At 39.5% G+C, this 16,997-nt stretch overlaps 1 protein-coding gene across 50 annotated transcripts in view; it reads right to left on the bottom strand.

The window, feature by feature from the left end:
* Nucleotides 1–16,997, bottom strand: part of NRCAM (neuronal cell adhesion molecule) — a 315,528-nt gene that overhangs the window by 62,888 nt on the left and 235,643 nt on the right. For 39 of the 50 annotated variants that reach the window (XR_001830436.2, XR_005203149.1, XM_037745118.1 and 36 more), the window contains 3 exons: nt 11,416–11,586; nt 10,860–10,916; nt 8,947–9,058 (listed from right to left, as the gene is read on the bottom strand). Coding sequence is in view for 48 of the 50 variants with exons in the window: in XM_037745118.1 (XP_037601046.1) it covers nt 8,947–9,058; nt 10,860–10,916; nt 11,416–11,586 (340 nt within the window). In the remaining 2 variants the exon portion in view is untranslated. The remainder of the gene's footprint in view (nt 1–8,946; nt 9,059–10,859; nt 10,917–11,415; nt 11,587–16,997) is intronic. The other 11 variants (XM_037745127.1, XM_037745125.1, XM_037745123.1 and 8 more) reach the window with 1 other exon arrangement.

A 16,997-nucleotide genomic window follows, 5' to 3' on the forward strand; every position in this document is an offset into this window, starting at 1 on the left:
AGATGGGAGGCAAAACTAGATTACAGCTCTGAATTGGATGGACAGAGAAGCATGTGGAGGCTCACATCAGGAATTTTAGCTCCAGAATGACTGCAAGAACAAACCTGCTGAGAGGACTCACAGACTCTCTGAAGAAATCAGACTGCTCTTGCAGGACCCAGGAGATATCCCAAATACTGTGAGCGCCCAAACTGCAGAAGTGGGAAACTGAAGGTCTAGTTTGCAGGAGAAGTTTCTGACCTTAACTGGAGCTGAGTCAATTTAGAGAGCTGAGCGAAATACAGGGGTAGAGGAAGCAGCAGGAAAGGCCCTGGGAGCTTGCTGGGTCCCCAAGCAGCCCATTTCTGCCTGGCGCCACAGTGATCCATCAGTAGGGCAGCCAGAGGCATAGGGAAAAATGCCACAGGGGGAAGGAAGTCTCCAGCTGAACTTTGTAACAATTTGAACTGGGCTAGAAGCTTCCTGGCCAGAACTTGAGGGATGGTACAAATCTGGCACATAGACTCCACAGGTGGGGAAGAACCAAGCCCTTTTCTTTCACAGCTCGGAGGCAGGTAGCCTGGGGCAAGTTCTCAAGCCCTGCTCACCCACTGCCTGGAAACAAACTTGGGGCTCTTAGGGGACGCACTGTGGGAGTGAGACTGGTCTTTTCTTTGCATGGGAGCTGGGTAAGGCTTGTGACCTTTGGATTTCCCTTGTTTCCCCAACAACCTCCATGACTCAGCAGAGGCAGCCATAATCCTCCTATGTACACAACTCCATTGACCTGGAAACCTCACTCCATCCCCAACAGCAGCTGCAGCAAGACTCACCCAAGAAGAGTCTGAGCTCAGATACGCCTAGCCCTGTCCCCAACTGATGGGCCTTCCCTACCTACCCTGCTAGCTGAAGACAAAGGGCATATAATCTTGGGAGTTCACAGCCCCACCCACTACCAGTTCCTCTTCATACTACCACAACTGATGCTCTCTGGAAAGCACCACCTCACGGCAGGAGGCCAACCAGCACAAAAATAGAACATTAAACCACCAAAGCTAAGAGCCCTCACAGAGTCCATTTCAACCCCCTGCCACCTTCACCAGAACATGTGCTGGTACCCATGGTAGAGAGGCCCATGGTTCACATCACAGGACCCCATGCAAACAACTAGCAGTACCAGCCCAGAGCCCGGCAGACTTGCTGGGTGGCTAGGCCCAGAAGAGAGATAACAATCACTGCAGCTTGGCTCACAGGAAGTCACATCTATAGGAAAAGGGGGAGAGTAATACATCAAGGGAACACACCATGGGACAAAAGAATCTGAACAACAGCCTTCAGCCCTAGACCTTCCTCTGACAGAGCCTACCCAAATGAGAAGGAACCAGAAAACCAACTCTGGTAATATGACAAAACAAGGCTCTTTAACACCTCCCAAAGAATCACACTAGCTCACCAGCTCGAAGTCCAAACCAAGAAATCCCTGATTTACCTGAAAAAGAATTCAGAAATTTAGTTATTAAGCTAATCAGAGAGGCATCAGAGAAGGGTGAAGCCCAATGTAAGGAAATCCAAAAAACAATACGAGAAGCAAAGGAAGAAACAGTCAAGGAAATAGACACCATAAAGAAAAAACAATAAAAACTTCAGGAAACATTGGACATACTGATGGAAATGCAAAATTCTGTGGAAAGTCTCAGCAATAGAATTGAACAAGTAGAAAAAAGAAATTAAGAGCTTGAAGATAAGGTCTTTGAATTAACCCAATCCAACAAAGATAAAAAGAAAAGAATAAGAAAATATGAACAAAGACTCCAAGAAGTCTGGTATTATGTTAAACGACCAAACCTAAGAATAATCAGTGTACTGAAGAAGAAGAGACATCTAAAAGTTTGGAAAACATATTTGGGGGAATAATTGAGGAAAACTTCTCTTGAGATCTAGATATTCAAATACAGGAAGCACAAAAAACACTTGGGAAATTCATCACAAAAAGATCTTCAGCTAGACACATTGTCATCAGGTTATCCAAATTTAAGATGAAGGAAAGAATCTTAAGAGCTGTGAGACAAAAGCATGAGGTAACCTATAAAGGAAAACGTATCAGATTAACAACAGATTTTTCAGCAGAAACCCTACAAGCTAGAAGGGTTTGGGGCCCCATCTTCAGCCTCCTCAAACAAAACAATTATCAGTCAAGAATTTTGTATCCAGGGAAACTAAGCATCAGATATGAAGGAAAGATACAGTCTTTTTCAGACAAATGCTGAGAGAATTCACCACTGCCAAACTACCACTACAGGAACTGCTAAAAGCAGCTAAATCTTGAAACAAATCCTGGAAACACATCAAAACAGAACCTCTTTAAAGCATACATTACACAGGACCTGTAAAACAAATATATAACTTAAAAAGCAAAAACAGGTCAGGTGTGGTGGCTCACGCCTGCAATCCCAGCACTTTGGGAGGCTGAGGCGGGTCGATCACGAGGTCAGGAGATCAAGACCATCCTGGCCAACATGATGAAATACCATCTCTACTAAAACTACAAAAAATTAGCTGGGTATGGTAGCACATGCCTGTAGTTCCAGCTACTTGGGAGGCTGAGGCAGGAGAATTGCTTGAACCCAGGAGGCAGAGATTGCAGTGAGCTGAGATTGCACCACTGCACTCCAGCTTGGGTGACAGTGCGAGACTCCATCTCAAAAAAAAAAAAAGTAAAAACAAAAAATAAAAAAACTAAGGTACACAGGCAACAAACAGTACAATGAATGCAAGGGTACCACATATCTCAATACTAACATTGAATATAAACGGCCTAAGTGTTCCACTTAAAAGATACAGAACTGCAGAATGGATAAGAACTCACCACCAAGTCTCTGTGGCCTTCAGGAGACTCAACTAACACATAAGGACTCACATAAACACAAAGTAAAGGAATGGAAAAAGGAATTTCATGCAAATGGACACCAAAAGTGAGCAGAGACAGCTATTCTTGTATCAGACAAAAAAACTTTAAAGCAACAGCAGTGAAAAGAGACAAAGAGGGACATTATATAATGGTAAAAGGCCTTGTCCAACAGGAAAATATCACAATTCTAGACATATATGCACCTAACACTGGAGCCCCTAAATTTATAAAACAATTGCTAATAGACCTAAGAAATTAGATAGACAGCAGCACAATAATAGGGTTGACTACAACACTCCACTGACAGCACTAGACAAGCAGGTCATCAAGACAGAAAGTCAACAAAGAAACAATGGATTTAAACTATACTTTGGAACAAATGGACTTAACAGATATATACAGAACATTTCAGCCAATGACTGCAGAATACACATTCTATTTAACAGCACATGAAACTTTCTTGAAGATGGACTATATGATAGGCCACAAAATGATCCTCAATAAATTTAAGAAAATTGAAATTATATCAAGCACTCTCTCAGACCACAGTGGAATAAAACTGGAAATCAACTCCAAAAGGGACCTTCAAAGCCATGCGAAAACATGGAAATTAAATAACCTGCTCCAGAATGATCGTTGGGTCAAAAACGCAATCAAGATGGAAATTAAAAAATTCTTTGAACTGAATGACAATAGTGACACAAGCTATCAAAACCTCTGGAATACAGCAAAGGCAGTGCTAAGAGGAAAGTTCATAGCCCTAATCGCCTACATCAAAAAGACTGAAAGAGCACAAACTGACATTGTAGGGTAAAAATCAAAGAACTAGAGAAACAAGAACAAACCAAACCAAACCCAGCAGAAGAAATGAGATAAGATTGGAGCAGAACTAAATGAAATTCAAGCAAACCAACAGAAAATATAAAAGATAAATGAAACAAAAAGCTGGTTCTTTGAAAAGATAAATAAGATTGATAGATCATTAGCACGATTAACCAAGAAAGAAGACAGAAAATCCAAATAACCTCATTAACAAATGAAACGGGAGATATTGCAGCTGACACCACTGAAATACAAAAGATCATTCAAGGCTGCTATGAACATCTTAACACACACAATCTAGAAAACCTAGCCAAGATGAATAAATTCCTGGAAAAAGACAACCCTTTAAATCAGGAAGAATTAGATACCTTGAACAGACTAACAATAAGCAGCAAGATTGAAACATTAATTAAAAAATTACCAACCAAAAAAAGACCAGACAAGACTGAGTCACAGTAGAATTCTACCAAATTCTTTCGACACTTTTTCACAAGAAAAAGGGAACCCTCCCTAATTCAATTTATGAAGCCAGCATCACCCTAATGCCAAAACCAGGAAAGAATACAACCAAAAAAGAAAACTACAGACTGATATCCCTCATGAACATAAATGCTAACATCCTTAACAAAATGCTAGAGAACCAAATCCAACAACATAGCAAAAAGATAATCCACCATGATCAAGTGAGTTGCATAATAGGGATGCAGGGATGGTTAACATATGCAAGTCAATAAATGTAATACACGACATAAACAGAATTAAAAACAAAATCATGTTATCATCTCAATAGATGTAGAAAAAGCATTTGACAAAATCCAGCATCCCTGTATGATTAAAACTCTCAGCAAAATCGGCATATAAGGGACATATCTCAATGTAATAAAAGCCATCTATGACAAACCCACAGTTAACATAATACTGAATGGGGAAAGGCTGAAAGCATTCCCTTTGAGAACTGCAACACGACAAGAATGTCCACTCTCACCACTCCTCTTCAGTACAGTACTGGAAGTCCTAAACAGAGCAATCAGACAAGAGAAAGAATTCAAATCAGTAAAGAGGAAGTCAAACTGTCACTGTTTGCTGATGATATGATCATTTACCTTGAAAATCCCCGAGACTCGTCTAGAAAGACCCTAGAACTGATAAAAGAATTCAGCAAAGTTTCCAGATACAAGATTAACGTATACAAATAAGTAACTCTTCTATACACCAACAGCGACCAAGTGGAGAGTCAAATCAAGAACTGAACCACCTTTACCATAGCTGCCAAAGAATAAAATACCTAGGAATATACCTAACCAAGGAGGCGAAAGACCTCTCCAAGGAAAACAATAAACCACTGCTGAAAGAAATCAGAGATGACACAAACAAATGGAAACACATCCCATGCTCATGGACGGGTAAAATCAATGTTGTGAAAATGATCATTCTGTCAAAAAAAATCTACAAATTCAATGCAATCCCCATCAAAATACAACCATCATTCTTTACAGAATTAGAAAAAAAATTCTGAAATTCATATGGAACCAAAGAAAAGCCCACATAGACAAAGCAAGACTAAGCAAAAAGAACAAATCTGGAGGCATCACACTACCTGGTTTCAAGCTACACTATAAGGCTACAGTCACCAAAACAGCATGGTACCGGTATAAACACAAACACATAGACCAGTGGAACAGAATAGAGAACCCAGAAATAAACCCAAATACTTACAGCCAACTGATCTTCGACAAGGCAAACAAAAACATAAGATGGGGAAAGGACACCCTTTCCAACAATTGGTTCTAGGATAATTGGCTAGCCACATGCAGGAGAATGAAACTGGATCCTCATCTCTCACCTTATATAAAAATCAACTCAAGTGGGATTAAGGACTTAAATCTAAGACCTAAAACTACAAAAATTCCAGAAGATAACATTGGGAAAACCCTTCAGGACATTGGTTTAGGCAAGGAATTCATGACCAAGGACCCAAAAGCAACTGCTATAAAAACAAAGATAAATAGCTGGGACTTAATTAAACTAAAGTGCTTTTGCACGGCAAAAAGAACAGTCAGCAGAATAAACAGACAACACACAGAGTGGGAGAAAATCTTCACAATCTGTGCATCTGACAAAGGACTAATGTCCAGAATCTACAACAAACTCAAACAAATCAGTAAGAAAAAACAGACAATCTCATAAAAAAGTAGGCTAAGAGCATGAATAGATAATTCTCAAAAGAAGATATGCAAATGGACAACAAACATATGAAAAAATGCTCAACATCACTGATAATCAGGAAAATGCAAATCAAAACCACAATGCAATAGTGCCTTACTCTTGCAAGAATGGCTATAACCAAAGAAATAAAAAAAAAAACCAGTAGATGTTCATGTGGATGCAGTGTCAGGGACCACTTCTACACTGTTGGAATGTAAACTAGCACAGCCAGTAGGGAAAACAGTATGGAGATTCCTTAAAGAACCAAAAGTAGAACTGCCATTTGATCCAGCAATTCCACTACTGGGTGTCTACCCAGTGGAAAAGAAGTCATTATACAAAAAAGATACTTGCACACGCATGTTTACAGCAGCACAGTTTGCAATTGCAAAATTGTGGAGCCAACCCAAATGCCCATCAGTCAATGAGTAGATAAAGAAACTGTGTACAATGGAACACTACTCAGTCATAAAAAGGAATGAATTAATGGCATTTGTAGTGATCTAGATGAGAATGGAAAAGCAAACACCGTATGTTTTTACTGATATGTGGGAGCTAAGCTATGAGCACACAAAGGCATAAGAATGATACAATGGACTTTGGGGACTTGGGGAGAAGGATAGGGGTGGTGAGGGATAAAAGACTACAAATAGGGTGCAGTGTATACTGCTTGGGTGATGGGTGCACCAAAATCTTACAAAGCACGACTAAAGAACTTACTCATGCAACCAAACACCACCTATACCTCAATAACCTATGGAAAATAAAAAATAATTTAAAAAAGAATAGCTTAGCCCAGTCATCACATGGAACCATGAAAAATAATAAATTATGCTTCAAGCAAAAATTGATTATAAAATTGGTTTGGCTTGTTTGGTTGAGTAAAAAAAAAAAAAAACTGAGCATATATATCTGATGAAATAGCTTCTAGAATTAAAACTAGCTATAAATATAAAAATTATGTAGATTTTAGAAAACTATATACATGTAGAATCTGATAACATTTTGATATTTCCTAATAGACTAATCTGCATCTCAGATAAGAAGGTAAGGAGGAGATGGAGACAGAAACATAATTTCATAGTTTGAAATTATGAAAAAGCCATGCATTGTATTGGAGGCCAACTATTATACTGAGCCATTGTCAGGAATTAGAAATATTTGGATTCTGTATGTCCGATGGCTGGTTTGTAAATGATAGAGTCTCAATCTTGGTTTTACAATATTCCAAAGTTTTAAAAATTCTTCTGGGAGTATTGTGAAATTTCCAAAATACCAACCATGTTTTAGTTTTTCATGAAATATGTCATTTGTGGGAAAAGAAGTCTTTTAATTGTGAGATTAGGTATCTTCTGCTCTCGAAGGTTGGAGATTGGCAGATTATGCCACCTTCTTACATGATAATGATTAAAATTGGAAGGATTTTTTCTTCTTAATTCTAGTAGATGTGACGGGTTTTTAGTATACCTTTAAAAGGAGGTTTTGCTAGCTTTTGGTTGCCTGAGGAGGGGGATAATGCATAGTGTGATTTCCTGCCTTGGCCAGCAGAGGCCTCCATTTGCCTCTTGAAGTCAAGTTTTCCTGGATTCAGGAAGGAATGTGAGACCAATGCGTTGCCTGTCAAGGACAGCAGGGATCACGTGTGAGGGCAGCACGTTTCTGACACTCCATTCCAGGATTTTAGCAGATGCGCCTGTACTGAGGCTACCTGCTCTGTGTCAGGCAGAAGACAGGGACTAAACAGAAATTCCTTGTAACACAGAGCTAACATTATAGTCACTTTTGTATTTGGGCGAGGCCTCCCTGCAACTCCTGTCAAAGGCACTTCAGTTCTGGGCTGGGTGCAATTTTGAAGTGTGCACAGATAAGTTATTTCAAAGAATCTACAGTTGGCCTTGTGATCTGCCAAGAGGAAGTAGCTGAAGGGACAATGTGCTAGTTCTGAGGCTAGGATTTAAGAGGCAGGCCCTGTGCATGTTGTCTGTTGTCAGGAGGCCAGGATGAGACTGTAAGAGGGATGTGAGCAACTTATAGCCATCAACTCAGTGGCTCCAGCTAACAAGCAGCAGACCCCAAGAGCAGTGAACCCACTGCTGAGCCACCTAGCAGATGCATGAGCATGCTTAACCAAAATTAGCTAAATCTAGCTGGTTAGAGGACAACTGCTCTGTAGATCTCTCGACAAGGGATCAGTAATAAATAGCTATTATTATTATTTTTTATTATACTTTAAGTTCTGGCATACATGTGCAGAACGTGCAGGTTTGTTACATAGGTATACACATGCCATGGTGGTTTGCTGTACCCATCAACCCATCATCTATATTATGTATTTCTCCTAATGCTATCCCTCCCCTAGCCCCAAACTCTCTGACAGTCCCCAGTGTGTGATATTCTCCTCCTTGTATCCATACGTTCTCACTGTTCAACACCCACTTATGAGTGAGAACATGTGGTGTTTGGTTTTCTGTTCCTGTGTTAGTTTGCTGAGAAATGATGGTTTCCAGCTTCATCCACATCCCTGCAAAGGACATAAACTCATGTTTTTTTATGGATGCATAGTGTCTCATGGTATATATGTGCCATGTTTTCTTTATCCAGTCTATCATTGATGGGTATTTGGGTTAAACAGCTATTATTTTTAAGCTACTAAATTTGAGGTGATTCGTTATAAACTAGCAAAATAATATACTCTAATTATAATCATAGCAGTCATAAAGCTATTACTGATGCTTATTTCAAGATGAACACTACATTAACGAAATATTTTAACAATAATGTGAGACATAATATTTCATCAATCATGAAGTGATTACTGATACTTATTTCAATATGATTACTATTACATTAGCACAATATTTTAACAATAATGTAAGATTCATATGGTCTACTTTGGAAATAATTACTAAATTTTTCTTGATGCTTGGTAGAATTAGTAGAAGACAATGACTTCTCCTATGATATTAACACCTCTCTACCAACCTACTATATTTTTATAAGAATGTACTTCAGGACAGAAAGTGTTAACTCACAGTCCTTCTGCAATGCACTCCAGTAAAAGCACATTTCCTCTTAATTCCTCTTTGTTACTTGCATTGCCTTCTGGAGTTAAAAATGTTGGTGGCCTCTCTCTATTTGATTTAGCTGCAAACAAGAAAATCAATATACATTACAACTTATAAATATGCATTTCTATAAACACAGTTCATTATCAAAAAGCTATCTAAAATTCTAATCCCTTTTTAAGCTATTTAATATTAATTGTGAAATTTGATAAGCTACAAATACATACTCTCTGCCTTATAACTAGTCATAACTCACTCAGTTACCCAGAAACAAACAATTTTGGTTGCATAAGCACTAATAATAAGGACTGTTTTTCTTTTGTGTATTTCCTTAATTTGGGTTAGGTTTTTACAAATTTTCTGTGGGTTATAAAATTTTCAAAATGTTGACATGGAGAGGAAAATCATCTTATCAAACTATATTTCCTTCAGGATTAGTGCTTAGGTCAAAGCAAAAATTAACTGTCTATCTTCTGGAAAATGTCAGGTTTTATAAAGATATGCTTATAGAAGGGGTATCCTGGCTTACAGTGGGGACAATATTATAGCCAATATCACTGATTAATCATATTAAGATCCCCAAACTGCAATGCCTATGGAAAACAAAAAGTAGAGAGTTACTGACAGAGGTCTTGCAAATATTATGCCACAAATTAAGAATAATGTTGGCATTAAATAAATGGAAATCATTTTTCTCAATGAAAAAATAAAGAGGGTCCAAGTCAAAGATCTTAGGGATGGTTATACAGGCCATCTTCTTTTTATGGCAGCCTTTCCAAAGGGTGGCCTTATCTTCTGAAGGCTTCTTAGGAAAACTTGAAGCAGAAAGTACATAATCGTAAGTAAGGCTTTTTAACCCTTGAAGCTTTTCAGCTCTTTAATGCATTATCTACTTGATGCTTATAAAAACAGAATGAAAACGTAATATGATATGAATTATTCTTATTTCTAAGAAAAAAATCCAATGCCAGAAGAGGTTTTACTTGAGAGAAATTAGTTTTCCTAAGAATTTAGAGATTGTGCAGGTAAACTTACTCCTCTAAAATCACTTTGGGAATGGTCTTGGGGCCCATATTTTCAGGAGTATATTCAAATAAAATAAAATAAAGTAGCAATTGTGGAGTGTCTGTCTTGGTCACTGATGAGACCTTAATGTCTTTTACTCAAATCTCAAGGGTAAAAAATTAATATAGCAGCAATTCTGCCTTATGGATAATTAAGAGGACCCTATATCCAAAACCCATTATTTTCATTCATAGACTCTACATGAGAACATTTCCCATAAGGAAATCAAATCCATTTCTATCTAAAATAATGAAGTTAAATGCTCTACTTTTAAAAAGATTACTTCCATTGAAGACAGTGATTTGGTCTGACTTGCTTTTAAACAAAACTAAGAGAAACGGTATTGCTAATTATATTGATAATGCCACATGAAAACAGATGAGAAATGTAATGCTTTACTACGAAATCCACTTTATGTTAGTTGCTAAAAGCTTTGATGAGTCAATATTCTAGCAAGTTAATGTACCCTGCTAACTCTTACTTAGTTCACAAGAAAAGTTATGAACAGAACAAAACACGGAAAACATAATTCTGAACATACGTGAAAGATTTTTTCCAAATCAGTGAAATGGTTCTTTACACGAAAACAGTTACAACAGGTTTCATTATTATACACACGTCATGGAGAATGCTCTAGCGTCATGCTTCAAAGTTTAGAGCTAAATTTCTTAAGAAACATACATTTATACTAGTGGTATTAAACATGTAACTAGAAATTTCATAAAGAAATAAGGTTAAATAGCCATGGAGGTGAAGTTAGTGAACTAAATTCTACAATGAAGGAGAGAATATCAGTTACAATCACCATAACTCACCACCATAAAACTCAGTGTCACTCAAATTAGCAGCTATAGTGTCATTCAATTCATCCACTGAAATAAACAGAATATTATGAAGAGGGCACAAAAGTAGCAGAGAAGGGTCAAAAAGTACTGGGCAATAAAAGCAAATGTATGCAGCTATGCTGACCAACTGCTGTCCCTATCAAGTAAAAACAGGGCTTTACATTGTACATGACTAACTCTTTAATTTACTCAGCCACCCCCAACCAGGAATATGCGGACATTTAACTTAAGCTGCAGGACTGCCAGTAAGAGGCACTGTGGAGCACAAAGCCCATGCAAATGCTCAGAAGACCAGGTGGTTCAGAAGGTTATCATAGAACCAGTCATGATAATAAAAGCAAGAAATGCAAAATCCAGTATTTAGGGTATGCACAATATTTGTAACACATATGCCACTTTAGTGAGCATTCATGGGTGGTTTCCTGATAATGAACCTGTTTACTTCAAAGTCAGTAGTATATAATTGTTTCTATATTTTATACATATTCGTAAATTAAAGGAGAGATTCGGGAAGCTGAACTCTTACCAGAAATCACCTTCACGGAAATAGGTTGCTTCTGCTGTATGGTTTGAGTATGATTAAATCTGGCATAACAGATATAGTCTTCACGGGTATCCTCTGGGAGGACATTGGAAAAATACAGGTCCCCATTCAGACCTTGAGAAACTCTCTCACTTTGTGGAAGTCTTTGAAAGGCTGGAGAAAGGCAGAGAGATATCCAGGTTATTCCATCATAAAGTGGCTAACCTCCAAATTAGCAAGATAAATGTATCTACTAATAGGTCTGTGAACTTCATTTGAATATATTTTTTTCTCTATACAACTCTTTGGGTAAAAGCAAATAACTGTAAAAACACACACACACACACACACACACACACACACACCACACTAAAACTCAAACTCTACCTCCCTGACCCTACCTTCTCTGGGGTGGGGGCAGAGGTGAGATTAGAGTTATACAGTGAAGTGTTTTATTAAGCAAATGTAAACAAAATGTGTTTTCCAAAAAGTTTGTGTGATTTTCCTAATATCTAAATGGATCCCTAGCTGTTAAATACACACACACATGTATCTTAGAAAATCATTAAGGAAGCTTCTAAAAATGTTAACGTGGATTGCATCTACACACAAAATTCAGAAACTAAATACTTGGAGAGCATCTAATGGTGAGCCGGGTCCTGTGCAAGACACTGGGCATGCCAGAGTCCCAGCCCTGTCTGAGGTCATCATCCAGTTGAAGAATCAGGCAGCAAATGGGCAGCTGATAATAATTGGGTGTGACGTGACACTACTTATCTAATGCTGCAACCTGCCCCTCCAAAGCCTCCCAAGCCCAGTTCCTCCACCTCCTCTACTCTTCTTTTCCGAATTACTTATCACCTTCTGGCATGCTACATATTTACTCATCATATATATGACTTATTGCCAGTTTCCTGCATTAGAATTGAAGCTCCAGGACAGCAGACACTTTCATCTGCTTTGTCCACTAGAACAGTGCCTGGCCCTTCACAGGGCTCCTTTAAATGTGCATTGAAGGATTAAGTGAGTAACCATCAACACTCTGACTTTCCAGTGTCAAGCATAGTAATTTATTAATACTTCCCCTCAGGTCCAGTTAAGGAACTATCTTGCCTTAGGCAGGAGGATTTTCTTTTTTTTTTATGGACACATAATAAACTGTACATACTTGTGGGGTACAATGTGACATTTCAATACACATGTACATTGGTAATGATCAAATCATGGTAACTGGCATATCCATCACCTTAGTTACCATTTCTTTGTTGTGAGAACATTCAAAATCTTCTCTTCTAGCTATTTAAAATATACAATGCATTACTGTTAGCCACAGTCACCCTACTGTGCAACAGTGTATCAGAACTTATTTGGAGGGAAGATTTTCTAAGTGGATGAAGGATGCAGGGAGGTGGAACAACTGATCTGTGTGTGAGTTCACACTTAGCCAGCTAATAGGCATCCTGAAGCTCCTGACTTAGTCCATAGAGCTTTATCTGTGAGACTTCTTCAGCTCTGAGGTGACAGAACTGAAAAAAGTCACACCTCCCAGTGGCCTCAGGCAGGTGCTATGTCTCCTGGCAGGGTTTTTCCAGTGTGAGTCAAGCAGGTCTGCTCCTCCTATAGCAGGTGCTTGGCCTAACATTTCACAAAATGCAAAATTATGGTTAAAAGTCTGGATCTCCCTTAGGCAGAAGAAGGCAGGGAAATGTGGAGGCAGAGCTTGAAAGAAAGAACACCGGTTCATCATTAACCAAATTATTGGTCAAGATGGGGGTTTGGTTGGCGGTTGCAAATTTATGGTTTTAAGCCATTAATTCCCAGGAAAAGGAGTGTTTTAACAATAACTCAAGCCGGGTGCAGGGGCTCTAAAAATGTTAACGTGAGTTGCATCTACATACAACGTTCATAAACAAAATACATGGAAAGCTGGGTCCTGTGGGGATGACGTGTCTGTAATCCTGATCTCAGGTGGTCCTCCCAGCACTTTGGGAGGCCTAGGTGGGTGGATCATCTGAGATCAGGAATTCAACACCAGTCTGGCCAACATGGTCAAATCCCATCTCTATTAAAAATATAAAACTTGGCCAAGCATGATGGTGGGCACCTGTAATCCCAGTTACTCGGGAGGCTGAGGCAGGAGAATCACTTGAACCTGGGAGGTAGAGGTTGCAGTGAGCTAAGATTGCACCACTGCACTCCAGCCTAGGTGATAGAGTGAGACTCTGTGTCAAAAGCAAAAACAAAAACAAAAACAAAAAAAGACTCAGAAGAATTAAGCACATTTTGTTTAACAAAGAGTTAAAGACAAAAATACCTTTATTGTCCTCTGTTTCTCCTGCTGTGGTAATAAAATAATAAACTGAAAGGTGTTGGCAGACCAAATGTTAGGCAATGGGACTTCATGAGGGTAGTGGCATTTTGCATTGCATTTGGAAAAAAAAATGTATGCAGATAGGAATAACTTAATGTCATCTTGTAAGAAGTATGCTATATGGATCTAATTTTTTTCTCATATTGCAGGTGCAATTCCATTTGAAAGGTCAGATGCTTCACCAACAGCCTACAATGTATGTGGGTGCTATATCTAGCTGTATAACGTGGGGAAGAAATTAGTGATGTATGCAGATGACTCTGAGACTTTACACTCTGAGACTTTATATGTGATATGTCTCTTTAATAAGTAAAAACGTAATTATTTCTGAATAAGAACCAAGGACCAAATATTGAGACTTAATTCGGCCGTGACATTTGGAGTGTGTTATTCTTAAAGAAACAAATCACTTTTTTACATTTGGCTTACTACTTATTTTTGGAAAATCTGTAAAAGATTCATTTAGTTATATATTTGTGTTTTACTTCTTTGCATTACTTTACTTTCTCTGACTGCTTTCATGCAAAAAGAGTCAAAAATGCATCCCAGTAAAATAAAATAAAAAATAAAAATAAAAAATGCACGTTAAATGTTACAGCCAAATTTTCTTTTTAGTAACATATATGTCTTGTGAGTGCAGAGGCAATCAGGTCACGGAACATAGAATGTATTTCCCACAGATTCTTTTAACTCATTCCCACGATTCCACCTAAACGACTCTTAGCAGGATTACCAGGAACCTCCAAGTTGTCAAATTCAGCAGTCATTTTTTAGTTCTCATATTATCTGATCTATCAGCAGCATTTGAAACAGCTGACTACTGTGTCTTTCAAAAATATTTTCCAAAATTATTACCATTATTTTTTTTAGAGATAGTGTCTCACTCTGCTGCTGGGGCTGAACTGCAGTGATGTGACTGTAGCTCACTGCAGCCTTGAACTCCTGAGCTGAAGCAGTCCTCACATCTCAGCCTCTCAATTAGCTGGGATTACAGCGTCAGCCACCCTGCCTGGTTATTCTGTCTTTCTGACACACATTCTTCACTTTGTCCCTGGGACACCACTCTCTTCATTCATTTCTTCCTTCAGTGACTGCCTCTTCTCCTCTGCTTTGCTGGTTTCTCCCTGAGTTCTTCACCTCTGGGGGGCTCCTGGTCTCAGTCTCCCAGACTCTGCTCTCCTGCTCCCCAGATCCTCTCATCTAGCTCAGGCGTCTGGGGAGCACTTACGCACTAAGGATTCAAACACTGCTGATCATAGCCTAGAATCTTCCTTCCAACTCAGGTATCTCTGACTCTAGTTGGCACCTCTCCATGAAATATCTTACAGGCCTCACATCCCAAACTCTGGTTTCTCAGTCTCCAAGCAGGTCTCCCTCTAAGGTAACATGCTGACCTATTAGCACAGGAAATTTTGGAGGGTGGAAGAGGCAAAGCAACAAACATTCCCTTGAGGACAGAAACAGGGGTAGATAAGTTTGAAATTGCCTAATGGATGGCTTCATTCTCTTTGCCTCAGTTTCCTCATCTAGAAAGTGGAAAATAATTAGACATGCCTCATCAGGTTGTGAAAATTAATGTGATAGCCCATGTTGAGCCCTTGGTAAAGGGTCTGATACTTTGTAAATGCCCAATAACTATTAGCTATTGTTGGGGATTAAAAAAACAAACAGGAGATCCCAAATAGCCAAACAGGAACAGCTCTGGGGTGCAGTTCCCAGCGAGAATGCAGAGGATGAGTGATCACCGCATTTCCAAATGAGTTTTTACTGCCTACAGACCAGGAGATTCCCAGGCTGAAAAGCACCATGAGTCTCTACCACAGCTGTTTCAGCTGGTGCACCTGGTCTCTGCACAAAAACTCACACAAATTTGGGTGGCCATTTCAACTGACGTCTGGAACACCTAGGAGAGAGAGTCACCCATTCAACTGAAAAAAGGGGGCTGAAACAGAGAGCCAGGTGATCTGGCTCAGCAGGTCCCACCCCCACAAAGACCAGCAATCTGAAATGCTCTGGATTGAGACTTTCACACCAAGCACAGCTGGACCACGATGGTCCAGATCTGTGGGGGGAAGGGCATCTACCATTACTGAGGCAGTCCACCACTACCGAGGCAGTCCGCCATTACTGAGGCAGTCCACCATTACCGAGGTAGTCCACCATTACTGAGGCAATCTGCCATTACTGAGGCAGTCCGCCATTACAGACACAGTTTGCCATTATTGAGGCAGTTCTAACTATACCTCTATAAACAAAACTGCAAGGAAGTTCACAGAGCAGCTGGGCAGAGCCCACAGCTTTGCTGGCAGACTGTGGCTAGGCTACCTCCTCGCTGGGCAGGGCATCTCTGAAAAAAGGCAGCAGCATGTCAGGAACTTACAAATAAAGCCCACCTTCCCAGGACAGAGCACCTGGGGAAAAAAGGCAGTTATGACTTACACTGTAGAAGACTTAAACGTACCTGCCCAGCAGCTCCGAATGGAAAAATGGAGCTCACAGCTCAGCACCTGAGCTCCTATAAGGGACAGATTGTCTCCTCAAGCAGCTCCCCAACCCCTGTATATCCAAAGAGACACCACATAAAGGAGAGCTCAGGCTGACATGATGGCGGGTATCCTTCTGGGACAAAGATAACAGAAGAAGAAACTGGCAGCAAGCCTTACTATTCTGCAGCTGCCACAGGTGATCCCCAAGTAAGCAGGGTCTGGAGTGGACCTCCAGCAGTCCTACAGCAGAAGGGCCTGACTGTTAGAAGGAAAATTAAAAAACAGAAAGAAATAACTTCAACATCAACAAAAAGGATGTCCATTCAGAGACCCCATCAGAAAGCCACCAACTACAAGCACCACAGGTAGGTAAACCCACAAAGATGGGAAGAAACCAGCGCAAAAAGGATGAAAACACCAAAAACCAGAATGTCTGTCCTCCTCCAAGGGATCACAACTCCATACCAGCAAGGAAACAAGGCTGGATGGAGAATGAGTCTGATGAATTGACAGCAACAGGCTTCAGAAGGTGGGTAATAACAAACTACCCTGAGCAAAAAGAACATATTCTAACCCAATGCAAAGAAACTAAGAACCTTGAAAAAAGGTTAGATGCAAGGCTAACGAGAATAAACAGCTTAGAGAAGAATATAAATGAATTGATGGAGCTGAAAAATACAACACGAGAACTTTGTGAAGCATACACAAGTTTCAATATCCAACTCAAC

Source organism: Cebus imitator, unplaced genomic scaffold (assembly GCF_001604975.1).
Source record: "Cebus imitator isolate Cc_AM_T3 unplaced genomic scaffold, Cebus_imitator-1.0 Scaffold192, whole genome shotgun sequence".
NCBI lineage: Eukaryota > Metazoa > Chordata > Mammalia > Primates > Cebidae > Cebus > Cebus imitator.